Source organism: Tachypleus tridentatus, chromosome 6 (assembly GCF_004210375.1).
Source record: "Tachypleus tridentatus isolate NWPU-2018 chromosome 6, ASM421037v1, whole genome shotgun sequence".
NCBI classification, from domain to species: domain Eukaryota; kingdom Metazoa; phylum Arthropoda; class Merostomata; order Xiphosura; family Limulidae; genus Tachypleus; species Tachypleus tridentatus.
In genome coordinates this window covers 84,674,672-84,690,029 of record NC_134830.1, presented here as the reverse complement: position 1 = coordinate 84,690,029, position 15,358 = coordinate 84,674,672, and the positions used below count along the sequence as shown (strand labels likewise).

General features: G+C 33.2%; 1 protein-coding gene across 4 annotated transcripts in view; it reads left to right on the top strand.

Annotated features, from left to right (window-relative positions):
* Window positions 1-15,358, top strand: part of Cad99C (cadherin 99C) — a 243,147-nt gene that overhangs the window by 28,342 nt on the left and 199,447 nt on the right. For 3 of the 4 annotated variants that reach the window (XR_013029256.1, XM_076505837.1, XM_076505838.1), the window contains exons 5-7: window positions 9,742-9,804; window positions 13,220-13,309; window positions 13,467-13,574. Coding sequence is in view for 2 of the 4 variants with exons in the window: in XM_076505837.1 (XP_076361952.1) it covers window positions 9,742-9,804; window positions 13,220-13,309; window positions 13,467-13,574 (261 nt within the window). In the remaining 2 variants the exon portion in view is untranslated. Of the gene's footprint in view, window positions 1-9,156; window positions 9,410-9,741; window positions 9,805-13,219; window positions 13,310-13,466; window positions 13,575-15,358 lie in introns of those variants that run through there. The other variant, XM_076505839.1, reaches the window with a different exon arrangement.

The following is a 15,358-nucleotide window of genomic DNA, read 5'->3' as shown; positions in this document are numbered from 1 at the left end:
AGTTTTCAATCGGTTGGAAAAGTGACAAAACTAGAGAATTTGACTTGTAAAAATTAGGAGAAAATCGTGTTTAGCACACAAAGTTTTTATTTTTTGTTGTTGTCATGATAATTTGTATTTGAATGCACAAACTTTAAAACATAAAATAGTACCGTGTATTTAAAGTAATTAAAACAGTTAAGTGACCTGTTTAAGCTACTCACATACAGGTTTAGTTAGGTACGTAAAGCTGTGAATGATTCTGACCTCTTCCAATACATGAGATATCCACCAAACACGTCTAGTATAAAAGATACTTTAAGATCAATGGTCTGATTAAAAACGACAAACCTTTTATTCTCATTTAGTAAGAGACAACAGATCTAGCGATACTTTCAAAACTTGGAAAGCGAAAAAAAATATTAATCTCTATTGCTCCGACTCGATGGCGTAACAGAACCGGTATCCTAAGTGTTTATAATCAAATGAATATGTCCATGCACAAAACCTCAACAAACACACACTGCTGTCTGAAATGGGACTTTGAGGGATGACGGATCCATTCTACAAATGTTTCCCTTTGCAGTGTACGGTGCTATTTATATCCACCCCTATCTTAGACACATAGTAACGTCGTCCGTACTTCTGTACTCTTCATTCCATTTTTGCGTAATTTAAAGAAGTTTTTATAAAGCTTTACACGCGCGTACGTTATTCGTTTAAGTATATAAATTACAGGAAAATATACCTTCAACGTGACAAACTGCAAGAAACTTTCCAAAGCAAGGATACATTGTTAGCATAATAACCGAAACAAAAACTATACAAATATCAATACGCCAAACACTAACAATAGGCGTACTCATCTACCAGTCAGCTAGTGAAAATGCAATGGGCGGTATCAATGTGTTCTATGCGTATGATAAAGAATATTTTGATAGACCAGCTTATCAAGAAGCCCATACTACCTCACCATCAAAATTAAAACCAATCTTATGTTCTAAAATACACCTTGTTTAAGTCATGTCTAAAAACAATTTGTTTCAGTTTTAACATAAGTTCCAATAACATCGATAAAATGTCCGCTAGTCAGTGTTTAATGAAAAACAAATCGTGGAGTATCAATCTGTATATGAAAAACACAAAGTGAAGAGAAAGTATTTTACAAAATGAAGTGTTAATTACATATCTATTTAATTTTGTAATTTATCATAGACTTTAATTGAGCGTACTTCAATTATTGTATAGTTTTGAGTACTTTAACCTTGTAATACAACTCTATAGAATATTTAGGACAGGACGAATTATGATCAAGCAATAGTTTTGAAAATGTGCTCAAATTTAAGGCTTCTAGATTTTCGAGAATGCAAGGTTACCAACATAAGAGGAGCATAGCAGGACTGAGCAACCAGGCCGAAATATTGAAATCTTTTAGCTGAATATATGCGAAATAAAATATAAATGTTATTAGACGTAAAAGGATTATAGCCATGAAATCTGCAATTTATGATTTCATTCTACATTCTAAAAATAAGATTTTTATAGATAAAAGAAATCGTTATTTTCTCTTAAAGCTTATAATATTTACTCCACAGTAGTTATTGGACTCGTTATTACTTTATCTCTAGCTGCTGTCATTTGAACTTTTATTTCTCTCTTTCGTAACAATCCTCCTTTAGATGTTTTTTAGGTTTTCTTCTTCTTTCAGGAGTCCGTTTTAAAGCTATTTTAGATCTTTCTCTTTGCGTTCACATTTAGAATAGTCATTTGCCCGGTTGTTATAAAGAATAGGTCAGCGTTTTTATCGGACAGGAAAGGCGACATGATGATTCTAAAATTGTAAATCAAACTTACTCAGTATACTCTAGAATTTATCTACGCATGTCACAAAGCTAAATTTTATAAAAGGAAAAACTTATTTAGTGTACTGAAATTCCTGCACTAGTCCTAACTGTGGTTTCGCTAGATAGTAAATAGGGACAGTGGGAATCTCGTTAATCTATTCATGCGCATCACTGTTAGATAACGATGCATTTGGCTGTCGATATTTCAAACTACCTAATTTTACATCGGGGCTGACGATACCAACAGATGTCGGTTATTAAACATGAATGGGGGAAACTTCTCTTTTGATTGGAGCTGTCGGATCTATCAGATGTTCTTCATTATTCGCTTTCCATAGGATGTCCAGCATGTACGAGATTGTTCGCCTTCATAAATATTCTTCGAAATATTTGGATTTGATGTGCACGTCTGCTAGAACTTCTGTTTTCTCAGGCGCACGGGCACCAATTGAGAGACCGTGAAATACAACTTAAGATGCACCTGCTAGATATTTTAGATTTCTACTTATTTGTTCCGTGAATGCTAATGAAGAACAGTGGAGTGAAGTTTCTGTCGCTTAATCTTGGCAGCTGAAAATAAAATAGATGCATATTTTCTTGCTTGTATGTATGATATATAAATTAAATTGTATGTTTCTGACCGTTGCACTAATAATTTATTTGCATATATAATATCGTACTCAAGACAGCTAGACTGTGGGATGTTTCAATAATTATAACTTTTCGTTGTAAGAAATCGATCGCCAATCTGCTGTTTCTATATCTCTAACATTAATTTTGCTTTTATATTAATCAGTCCATTAAATTTCACATTGGTTTAATTTTACTCGAAGAACGTATAGACTCTCGTTGGTCGTTATCCATTCCGCAAAAGGAACTTAAATGGTTTTTAGCCTCCATGTTACAAATTATTTGTATACTGGCAGGGTCAATGTACAGAACCCGGAACTCGTAAGACAACTTCTGCCCGGGAGCTTCCACCCATACTAAGTAACAAAACGTGCCCATCCTAGAGAATAGGAAATAAATATAAGGAAAGCATTCTGCGTGATTCATTAAGGATATGTTTAACAGCGTAAACAAAAACATACTCGAAGGGTTTTTTCACCATGACTCAAAGTTTCGTAAACCGACATGAAAATTGTTTGTTTCCTAACTAAGCTTACATCATCACTATAAAGTTAAAATAATTTTGCTAGTCAATCATCAACTAAATGTGGCTTAACTGGAAAAATACTATGTCTACTTCATATGCAACACACAATTCTTTATGATATTAAAACAGTAAATAAATTTTGAAACTTTTGAGGTTCAATATCCTTTTAAAATTAGCTTTAACTAAATGAAAGCTTTCTTGTTCATAAATCTGCCTTGTATAACCTATAAAACGTTCACCATAAAATATTTCATTACCACTTAAACTATTTCCTAAGCTAAAAAATGCTATTAAAAAAAAACTCTTAAGTAATAAAATAGCGGTAATCTTAAATCTTGTTAAATCCATTTTATATTCTCGTGGCTAACACAGTAAAGCTATTCCTTCATATACCTTTGCGCTAAAACAAGCAAATTATATCTACATTTCAGCATAGTGACAGCATCCAAATACAATGTATAATAATATACAAGTATGATGAAACGTTGTAGAATGGACGGCAACTGCCTACTGTTGAGACAAGTGTAGAGGACGATGTTTCGTAAGCCATGGCGTCACGGTCATGAAAACTTACCAGCCTTCTTGGAACATTTTAATTCCATAGACAAAAGAATCCACTTCACAATGGAAATAAATGAACAAAAGAGACTATAGTTTCTTGACATTACTCATCAGCAAACAAGCAAGACATAACCACAACTGTATACAGAAAACTCACCCATACGGACAGATACCTACACTTCCAGTCTTACCACCTAACCTCGATAAAACATAGTATAATCCAATGTCTAAACAAGAGAGCAGAAAGCATTTGCGATAAGACATCCATCGAAGCAGAATGCCAAAAGATCATAAAGAGTTTTAAACAAAATGGTTGCACCTCTTCCTTCATCAAAAACTCCTTGAAGAAGACCATGACAGAAAGAATAGATCAGAAAGTCACCACCATTACCACTATTTATCTACCTTACCTACAACATTTTAGTGAAAAACTCAAATGCATAGCCAAAACATTCAACATGGAATTTTGGTAAAAATCCTACAGTATAGTACCTGAAGGTCCATTCTGGTAAAAAAACAAATGGCTGCCTACCAAAGAGAATCTCAAAAACGTCATCTATGAAATTCCGTGTTCCTGCAACAATGCATACATTGGAGAAACAGGAAGAATACTCGCGACAAGAATAAAATAACATAAAGTACAAGACTCATGAAAACACAAAATTCAGCCATTGCAGAACACACCATGTTAACTAGACACAGAATAAACTGGGAGAAAACTAGAATCATCGACACAGACAAATTTTGGAAGACAAAAATCAAAGAATCATTTTATATTAATACTATTAAACCTTCACTTAACAGAGATTCCAGATTAGAGGTTAGTAACCTATGGTTGCTATCGGTTGAATCGACAGGCAATCTCTTCTCCAATCGGAAACTGTGATAATCCAACCAATCATAACACGCTCGCACAATCCACCAGTACACTATAAAAACCAACAACACCTGTACACGTACTAAAAAGGCGAAAGATTAATACGAATTGAAGGGATACCTGAGTGGGGTTGAAGGAGGACTGTTTAGTCTTCGAGCACCTCGGGAGATTAATGTTTCGTTGGAGATATTAATCTTATGCCTAAATACTTGCCATAATTGTGTGTGTGTACGCGCACTAAACTAGCAGCCACCCCACTAACTTGGCAGCGATACCTCTCTCCTAACACCATTATTCACGCTCTGAATGAAAACTCAAATATCTAATCATATATGCCACTTTACTTTCAAAGTCGGGCACTGGTAGGATAGTTTATTCGGCGCCCTACCAGCGAAAGGGGTTTTCTCGGGGTACTCCTGTTTCACCCCCACAGCAAAATATTCAGTTTCGTGGGATCTATAGATCTTAGCCCTGAAAAGAGGCCCGTCTTTAAATATCAAATTTTTCGTAAACCACAGTCACGTGACTTAACCTTGTCGACGTGCTGGCTTTGCATCTCCCTGCTCTTTCTACTGCATCTACGCCAAGTGATCTTCAAGAAATTGTAAGCTGAACTTCTCCTCACTCTCTTCACACACATTCCGGCTCGCCGACCCTTTTCGCAGCTCGGATCGACGCTCCTTAAAGAGATAATAGATCTGTCAAGTTCACAAGGTCATTTGAGACCACTACTCTAAATTAGCAAATAAGAGCTACCCTACTTCAGTTAACAAGTTTCAAAATTGTAAATCTATCACAATTTTCTGTGTGATAGTGTGGGGTGATGATAATAGTTTCTCACATCCCCGGGTTATTTTGCGCCTCCCTTTTCACCCCAAACGAAATGATAATTTAACCCAAATACATACAAAGTAATACACACACACACACACACACACACACACACTGACCGCCTGTTCTGTGAAAGTGGGCTTTCTCCCCTTTCCCCCCCACATCCAAACTTCGGGCATTTTATCTTTAGATCCCAGCCAAGGCAACTCTATTGCCCAGCTTTAAATCGGGTCGTCTTACGTTGATATCCACATTAATATCTGCTTCTCGGAATTTGGCCTGGCTCACTTCTTCGGTGTCGCCTTTGTTTCGCTCTTTCTTACCCGTTAATTTTATAATGCCCCATCGCACTGCATATCTTAAACAAGTAAAAATTAAATACAGGCAAAGTTTCAAGTACAGTTAAACAATCTCTCACATGAAGGGACAAAGAGGAACCACAACTTTCCTAATCACCTCAGTTGGGGAGGGAATTCTTAACTTTTCTCTCTATAAACTAAATTTCTGCCAAGTTCGTTTGCGTTTACACGCACTGAGTCGAAGACGAAAGGCGGAAGACTTTAGAAACGTCGTCCTTTACACTTGTGTCTCCACAACAGGCAGTTACCGTCCATTCTACAAAGTTTCATTATGAATACTCTGTCTAAACAATCTATCAAAGGATATATAAGTATTTCTGTTACCAACTTCTAAACTTTTTTCAAATAAAACAATTATTTCGCTGGTTTTGATGCCGAGGTGTCCATCTTTACATTTTGAAATTTTGTATTGCTGGACTACAAGATCACTCACTCAATTTGGTTGTATACTTTAGGTACGAGATAAGTTACTTATGATCCTAGAAACAAATATCCGGTACAAAGTGCTATTTTCAATACTTAATGTTAAACGTTTTTAATGAAAACATCACTTTATTTGCACAAACACTGGCGTGTAGATACTAGTGGCTATTATGCTTTGCTTTTTAGCAGTCTTGTTACTTAACTAACTAGGTTGGCGATGCATATGTGTAACATAAGATATGCTTTTAGGTTCGACTTCATAAGACACTTAAATGCAGAAATACCACAGCGCTTCTGAAAGCTCAAGTTTTATTTGGAATTATATTACAAATTGTAAACTGCCTTCTAGCACCCTCATGCTCGGCAAGGCCAGGTGGTTAAGGTTATGAGGGTCACAAGTTCGAATTCCTGTCACACCAAACATGCTCGCCCTTTGAGTCGTGGGGGCGTTACAATGTGACTGTCAGTCCCACTATTCGTTGGGAAAAAAAGTAACCCAAGAGTCGGCAATGGGTGGTGATGACTAGCTGTCTTCCCTCTAGTCTTACGCTGCTAAATTAGGGACGGCTAGTTCAGATAGCCCTTGTGTAGCTTTGTGCGAAATTCAAAACAAACCAAATCAAACTAGCTCTCTCAACGACGCCATTAGGTGACCTCCATAAATAGAAAGAAAGAGAAAGAAAGAAAGTAGTTTTCTCCCCATACACAACTAACATGCTAGTATGAATTTAGTCTGTAATTTAGTATATATAAAAAAACGAGTAGGATAATTTTATGTCCAATTTTCGGTTATTATCATTTTGTAAATAACAAAAGACTACTAACTTTAAACTATTTAAAGTTTCTTAAAAGTATCACGAAGGTTAAAGACTTAAGTAGCCTGAATTTCCTCATTTTTCTTTGCTTGTAAGTTATTGTATTTTAATATTTGATATAAACACTAAAATATATATATATTATAATTAATAATCTGCGTCAAAAGTTTCTACAAACTTCGCTGCTATTTCAGAATCGTTTTATACTTTGTTTATACACGAGGCATAGAAAAAGTGTGTGGGGTGGTGAATGATTAGGGTCGAGTCAACAGTGTGGTGGTGAAAAATTAGGCATTTTAATAATTTTAATTAAAACAAAAAGCAATTACCACACTTAACTTACTCTTCGCTATGTAACGGATTTACCGTTGTATGTTTATATTAGTGTTTATACTGGTTTCTGTATAATTTTTGCATGTGGCATGTATTTTTAACTGTTTGCGTAAGTCCCGCCTCTTCTCCAAGCTTCTAGAGAATTATTGAAAGTGAAAAGCAACAATATTTATTTACGAAAACGCGCTTAAACACTGTTAAAAATTCTAGAAACTTCTAGATTGGTATATAAAAACCGGCGTGTTGAGAGAGAGAAATTTTATTATTTGTCAGCTACAGTTAGTGTGCTATAGGTCCAGAAAGCTTTTATTGTCATTAACGCCTATTAATAGGAAAACTACAGAATTTGACCAGGAACATTATAGATTTCGAACATTACAAGCCATTCAACTTCAATGAATTACTTCGGGTATTATTATTTTTCTGAGTACATTAAATACCTTTCCTGAAAGGAGTCAGCTTGTATCCAGTGCGAGGTCAGCCAAGAAAAAGACTTAGGCGAGACCTAACAATATCAAATCAGAATTAATTTGTTTGTCCATGATGACGACAAACCCACTTGAAGTAAAAATGTATCTCAAGATGGCTGATATGGGTATTAAAACTTTACTTAAAGTAGAGACCAACGTTTCAACCGTTTTACATCATCTTCAGGATAAAAGTTTTAATACCCATTTCAACCGGATATGACTCAGTATTGTCAGTAAGTTCATAAAACATAAACTATAATTTGTAATAACAGTTATTATAAATTGTATTGTTTTATGTTTGTATATTAAAATATATTGGGTTGAGGAATAATTCGTGAACGTTTTTTCAAGTTAAAAAAATATTTATAAATGAAACGCTTTCACGAAATATTTCATGTCATTTGGTAGATAATTTTTTGCTCTAATAGATGGTGTGTTTTATTTTCTTATGTCTTTAATGTTTGCTTTCATTTTCAGCTCATTAAATGGAATGTCAAGTGGACAAAATCGAGCATTTTCGACACCATCTGCTTTTCGCATTTAATTTCTTGCAATTTCGTTTAAAACAATGCATACTATATACCTAGGTATTACATGAAATAAAGTATCATAATAAATGTTTTGGGTGTAATGTGTTCATTCATTGAAGTATTGTATAGTCTTGCATGTAATGCTTGAATGAAATTATTTAAAAACGCTCACGAATTATTCCTCAACCTAATATATTTGTTATAAAAATAAATTTTGTGATCAGTCTTGTTGGTGAATAACATAAGTTTAATATATATTAACATTTAATTAACTCTTAAGTTCTAATTAAACGTTATGATTATTTGAGACAGTAGCACGTAACATAATAAATTGGAGACTCGTTCGAAATAAATAATAATATGTAACAACTCGTATATATATAAAAGACGGGCACGCGCAAGAAAAAAGATGGCGTGGACGATAAACGTTTGAAAAACGCTATCCCAGTTCGTGGTTGAAACTTTGTTGGTCCAACGCTCCCGATTAAACATGCTTAGAATTACCAGTCCTTAACTGGCTGCTTATGATCGCTGACATATCACAAGAATTTGATTTTTTTTTCGAAAGAAAACGCTATATGATTTACGGCCCATCAAACAGCTCAAATCGTTATAATTAGCATTACAATATCCAAGTATTGAGTTATTTCCACGTAAAAGATGAAGGGGTGGATCGAATTTCATTCTCTAAGGAAGGGAAAAGTTTTCGGCGTATAATAACTTTAATTAAATAATTAAATTTTGAACATTTAATTTTTTTTTAAATAGAGGCGAAAATTTTATTTTATATAATTTGTGCAGAAATAACAATAACATTACCATATCATTGTCGTTGCATCCTTCTACGGCCGTCAAAACAAGGACAGTATTTAATGTTTTCATCTTATTTATCATATGTCAAAACTTGTTAGTTTTTATAGTTAATTATGCTTATAATCAGTTATGAACACCAACCGTTAAGCATGTGTTAGCCAAAATTTTTTTTCCCCAAACCAGCTTGTGATAATGTCAAACTAAGTTTTGTGAACGTATTGTAAAATTAGTTTGTGAACCAACCAGTTTGAATCTAGTAAACATAGGTGAACTATAAAAAAGCACCATAGAACTAATTTATATATCAATTTAGCATCGTAGACGAATACGAATGTGTATACGATTTAGTCTGATCAGGCTCTAATTTTTATTCTCTAATTCTGCTTGAAAACTGAGGTGAAACTTCCCTGTTGTGAAAGTAAGTAAACCAATACTCACTTGATTTACCCTTAAACTATAGTCAAATCATAGCTATAATCGATGTTAATTTCATTGCAGAACTACTGTAAAATTAATTATTTTGTCCTAGCGTTAATCTTTTTCCTGGTTGTGACAACTTTTAGAACTTGGAACGATAACTCAATAACCTAAAAAATATTTTGATATTGGGTCGTTTTTATGTTGTAGTTGTTTCTTGTTTTGATTTTTACTTGATTGTTGTGTTTAACTATCTTAGCCTGGTGCTTCATGGGGAAAGGAAAACATTATAAAATTTTGTTTCAAATTACTATTATTTTTTTATTTTTTTAGGAAGACAGTCTGGCGTCAATCCAGCTACAGGTTGGATGTCGAGACAAGTTGACGTTCGTAACTGTAAGTTGCAAAATTAGTTACCACAAGTCTATGTAGTTGTGGTATATAAGCTTATCTTAGTTAATACGTGAATTTTCTATGTTTTTTTTTTAGCTATTATAAAATACCCGTGTTTTGTTGCGAGGTTCAAAGGTTCTCTCATGATGCGCAGAGGCTCCAATATACGAGGCTCGTATCAATCAAGCTCTACCATTATTCACAATTACTTTCATATTAATCTAATGGAATTTCTACCCTAACAAATCTATTAGGACTTCTGCCCAAGATACTTGAGCAAATGGGCCAAGTTTGGTTATGCTAACATGTGAATGGTGTTTCAAATATAATTTCAAACATGGTGCCCCGAGATCAAAAGGGGAGAAGCCAAAAATACAAATTATGATGCCAGATTAAGGTCGAGTGATCTTGAAAACTACTCTTAAAACTTTCTATCTTACTTGAGTCACCTTCCTAGTGCATTTTAGTCTCCTTTGTAAGAGGATATGACATATAGATATGGACATTACCCAGACCACCCCGAGTCCACCATCAAATTTGGTTCTGCTATCTCCATAACTCTTAGCTGATCATGCGTACATATACAAAGCTACAAGCTGAACTGATATAGAATGATGAAAGTAATTCAAAAGAACCTCTAAATCCCTCTTGCCTTTGTTACTTTGTTACTTAGGTCACTCAAAACGGGCATCACATGAGCTCCCTATTAGAAAAGATTACAATAGTATGCTAGAGAGCAACAGTGATCTTTTCTACTGGTTGGTCAAATGATACCCCAGAGTAAGATTTGACCCTCTTTTACATAAGTGACGTTTCTTCTTGAGTAAACTGGCAATATTGTTTTTTGTATATAATAATGCTTTTTTAATGTTTAGAATAAGAGGATTAAAAATTCTGTGAATTATCTCAATTTTAATAATTTTCTTAAAGGCATAATACGCTCTAGTAAAGGTCTTAAAGTACACTTGCCCTTTAAAAACCTTGATTTTTTTTTGTATGGGTGTTACTTTACTTTATAGTGTACCAAAAATACAGAAACATCCTATTCATATAACCGTAATAACTACTCTCATCCTTATATATTGACTTACTAATACATGGGTTTGTGTGGTTTGCACTCTGACACTTTAATAACGTGCCAACGGTTGAAACCGCAGAATCAAACTTTATAAGCAACATCACATCTTGAAACTCAGACCTTTTAATCGACAAAACGAAACATTACGCACATAAGTCGAAAAGCATTATTGTTATTGTGTACAAACCTCATCCTACAAAAATATATCTCAAGAAACACCGTCAAGAACTATACATCAGGAAAATCTGGTAATAAATGAAAATTAAACAAACTCAATATGTCAGTGCATGTACACAGTAAGGGAGAAAAATATGGAAATGGAAATGTTAGAACAGAAACTTAATTTAGACTGTAAACGTACAGTTGGTTAAATCATACAGATGTTTACCCGACTACATTAGTATTTTGTATGTAAGCCTGTTGATTTCTTTAGAGCATGACATTGGTGACATGCTGTCACAGAGCTTAATGGCAAAAGTACAAGCAGTGCTCTTTCAAATACCCTGTTAAATGTCACATATTCCATGAGTTGTTTGATTGCACTCTTCTTTATTCGTGTAGATCCAAATTCACTAAGTGATGCTAAGAACTGAATTCTTACCAGGCCAAGGTGGGAATTCTATTGTTATAGAACTACCCGTTTGGTCTTTATATGATTTTTTACTCTATTGGTTTTTAACTTAGGATGTGACAAATTGCTGACCGCTGGACACGTTCATAATGGAATGCTATACTATGTCAAATGTGTATGTTAGTTTATAATATTGTTGTTTTCATACAGTTGTAGTATACGAGCTTATTCTAAGTTTCTACACACTTATGCATTTTTCAAAATTTTTGTTTACGTTTTTGAGTCTTTTGTGGTTTTGGGATACCTTGATTAGTAATTTCAGTGGAGGACTACAATCTAGAATTTATTACAATAAAACATTCATAGGCTTATATTCCAATTTTGAAATTTGCGTACCAAGTGTTTTTAAAGAAATTTAGTATTTCATCATGCATATAAAATATCTTGCACTTGCGAAGCTATGCATAAAAAGTATACTAATATCAGATATTTTTAATACAAAATGTGCTTCTGTGTGATACGACTGACAAAATACTGCGTATTAAATTGTCTTAATACTCTTTATTTACAAATTTGTTATTTATGAGGATATATTCTGTAGTTTTTAATAACCAACTTAAACAGATTATCTGTAAGGTATACCAACAGGCACAATTAATGTGCATGTTTGAGGTCAACTTTTTTTTTTTTAACCTAAGAACAAGATACCAGCTTTACAAGCATCGTTAGTAGTTTGTAAATTTACCTGTCCTTGCTTTTAGCAAGACTATGTAAGTTCTCTAAAAAGTAAACTATTAAAAAGTATACAAATCACGTCGGTTCCGGACCATCTACTAAGTCTAGCATATCAAAGCCTGCCATAGGAGAATGTGACTTTATCTTTCATTCTATTTGTTTGAGGTCCTTGTAAGGAACAACGATAAACGAATATAGTTTTTCGATTTAGAAGCTGAGGTCTGAAATTAGTGAGCTTTGTTTTTTCCAGAAAACTTTGGTTAAGGCTATAAAATGTAACATTTAAAATGTTCATAACAACATATGACGTTAAGATACTAAACAAACAAACAGATTATTGTGATTTACAAATATATGCTAAAGCAAAACCTATATTATTCACAAGTCTTTCTTTTATAAGTTGTAACATTTTATCTTATGTGTGTGTTTATTTTACTGTATTTTATGTTACGTTTAAAAACCATTTTGGCAGACTTTACTAATTAAAGAGTAAACTACATATGGAATCACTGAGTGACAATAATGATAAATAACTAATGTGCCATTATTTTTAATTAATATCTGAAACGAAAACAATAAAAATCTAGTAGAAGTTATTTACGATAATCACTTCTATTACTGCTGAACAATGTTTAATTCAATATATTACCGCTATTAAAATTGTAATCAGCTAGTAATAAATTACGATGTTTAATTAAAAAATGTGGCAATATAGTAATCTAGAAATTCTTTAATGAATCTTGTCTCGCAAGATATAAGAAGAAAAACTTGGATAAAATATACTAAAGAATAAGCTGATGATAAATGAAAACTTTTTACAGTTTTACTATGTGTGACAGTACATCGTCAGGCAGAGAGGAACTTTACTATCTGAGGCACAAAATAAAACTATGAAACGTTTTCATTTAAATGTGTCAACTTATTCATTATTATAGTTATTCAGGCCTGGAAATATTCACTACTCATCTCATGTTTGCTTGTTTTTTAATGATTGTAGTGGCTCTCAATATATACATTTTTTTTTTCTCTTGTAGAAAAGCATCCCAGTGCTTGTGCGCATTGTTGATATTAATGATAATCCACCAGAATTTACGTCACTGTCTTACACTACTAGAGTTTCTGAGGTAAGTTTACAGTAGGATAGTTAAAAGTTACTACCATCTTAGTAAAACTTAATTTTCTAAATGCTATTATTAAGTCAAATGTACTTACAGAGAAAAAATAATTAGTTCCAATACCATTTTGTTAATTAATTATCTTCTATCAATGTTTTTATCCTAGTTGGCTCCTGTAGGTACGACTGTTTTCCGTGATTTATTTGCAGTAGATAAGGATGCAGGTAGCAATGGCCTCGTAGAATATTTCACAGTTCCAGGTGATGGTAAAGTGGTATGCATTAGATTTCTAATTATGTGTAGCTGTGTTCTATTTATTTAACATTCTCAATCATTGACACGATTTAGTTTGCATACTAACACGGTGTTGTTGTTGTTTTATTTCAGGATACTATTTTTAATGAATGAAATAACACAATGAATAAAATAGTTACAAGTAGGAATGAATCTGATATTTACATACTATTACTAATTAATACAAAGTAAAAATAACATGTTATAAATTCAAATTGTTGCTAATCTGTTGAAAGTTTACTGAGGAAGTACTAATTTCTTTACACTTATAACTTAGTGCATTACAAATATACGTATTTACTCTTATAACAGTGAACTTATTTTGCAATTCACACAAGTATAACAGTTTCAAGAAGAAAATAGAATAAAACTGCATAGGCAAGACTTTAATGTCTGTTGAGTTTTACTGCAGCAGTTCTTACGAAGATGTGTTTTTTTTAAGTTTTTCTACTTGCTCAGGTAGCACTTATAATTTTCCTTTTTTTTTTTTTCAAGCCTTCCCTTAAACTCCCAAAAATTTACTGCTCACCACGTCTAAAGGTAACCCATTCTAGTGGTCAACTGTTTTGTTGGAAAAATAAAACTATCTTAGCTGAAAATGGCTCTTGCTACCTTACTCTTCCAAAATTTATATTTGTCTTGTTGTCCTACTGTTCTCACTATTCAGTATAAAATAGATGTTGTATCAACATTATCACTTCCATTAAGAATCGTAAATACCTCAATCATAACACGTCTAACTATTTTTAAGAGAAGACAATTTTGTTGATATTAATTTATCTTTCTATGATAATCTTTCCATCCTGGTGGCTCTTCTTTGGACCCTTTCCAGTAATTGAATGCCCTTCTTAAAGTATGAAGTCCAAAACTGAACACAATATTCTAAATATTGCTTAACTAGTGAGTTATAATGAAATTATAGTATATTTAAACTTGTATTAAGTGGTTCTGTAAATACAACTTAGTTTTATTTGCTCTACCATCAGCAAAAGCACACTGAGTACATGGTTTTAAGGGACTGATTAACCAAAACACCAAGGTCTTATATGCAGGTGATGTCATAGTCACACATACAATGAAAATCACATACCCTATTTGCCGTTGTATAAGACGATACTTTTTAATCTTAAAACAATTCTTGATTTTACCTCTCATTTTATACAAAGGTTCAAAGATAAAATTCTGACAGGAGCTTTCTGGTTAGTAGCATATTTAAACAAAATCACCCTTGTTTTTGCATTATTTGTGTGTGTGTGTGTGTTCTACCATTGTGCCACCTGCTGAGTTACAATAACACATTTGTAATTGTATCATTTGTTACGATTCGTCATAACTAAAAATTATGTATCTCACATGTTAGTTAGAATTAATCAAGACTCTTATTTCATATGTATTGATCTTATCCACCACACTAAAATATTATATACTTTATCAACATCAATAAGTTTCCTCCACAAACCGTAGAAAACATTATACACACACACCTAGACAGAAAGCAAAATCAACCAACAAAAGTAAATATATCTCACGAATCAAAAAATCACGAAACCATATACTGCTGCATACCATACATTTCTGACATCAGCAGACAAATAACCAACATTTGGCAAAAACTAGTAACAAAATATGACATTCCAGTTAATACCAAATTTATTCAAAAACCAGGCACAAAACTGAGGTCTATACTATGTAAAAACTACACTGGCAAACACCACACCAACATTATTTATAAAATACAATGTGATGACTGCCACGACTTCTATA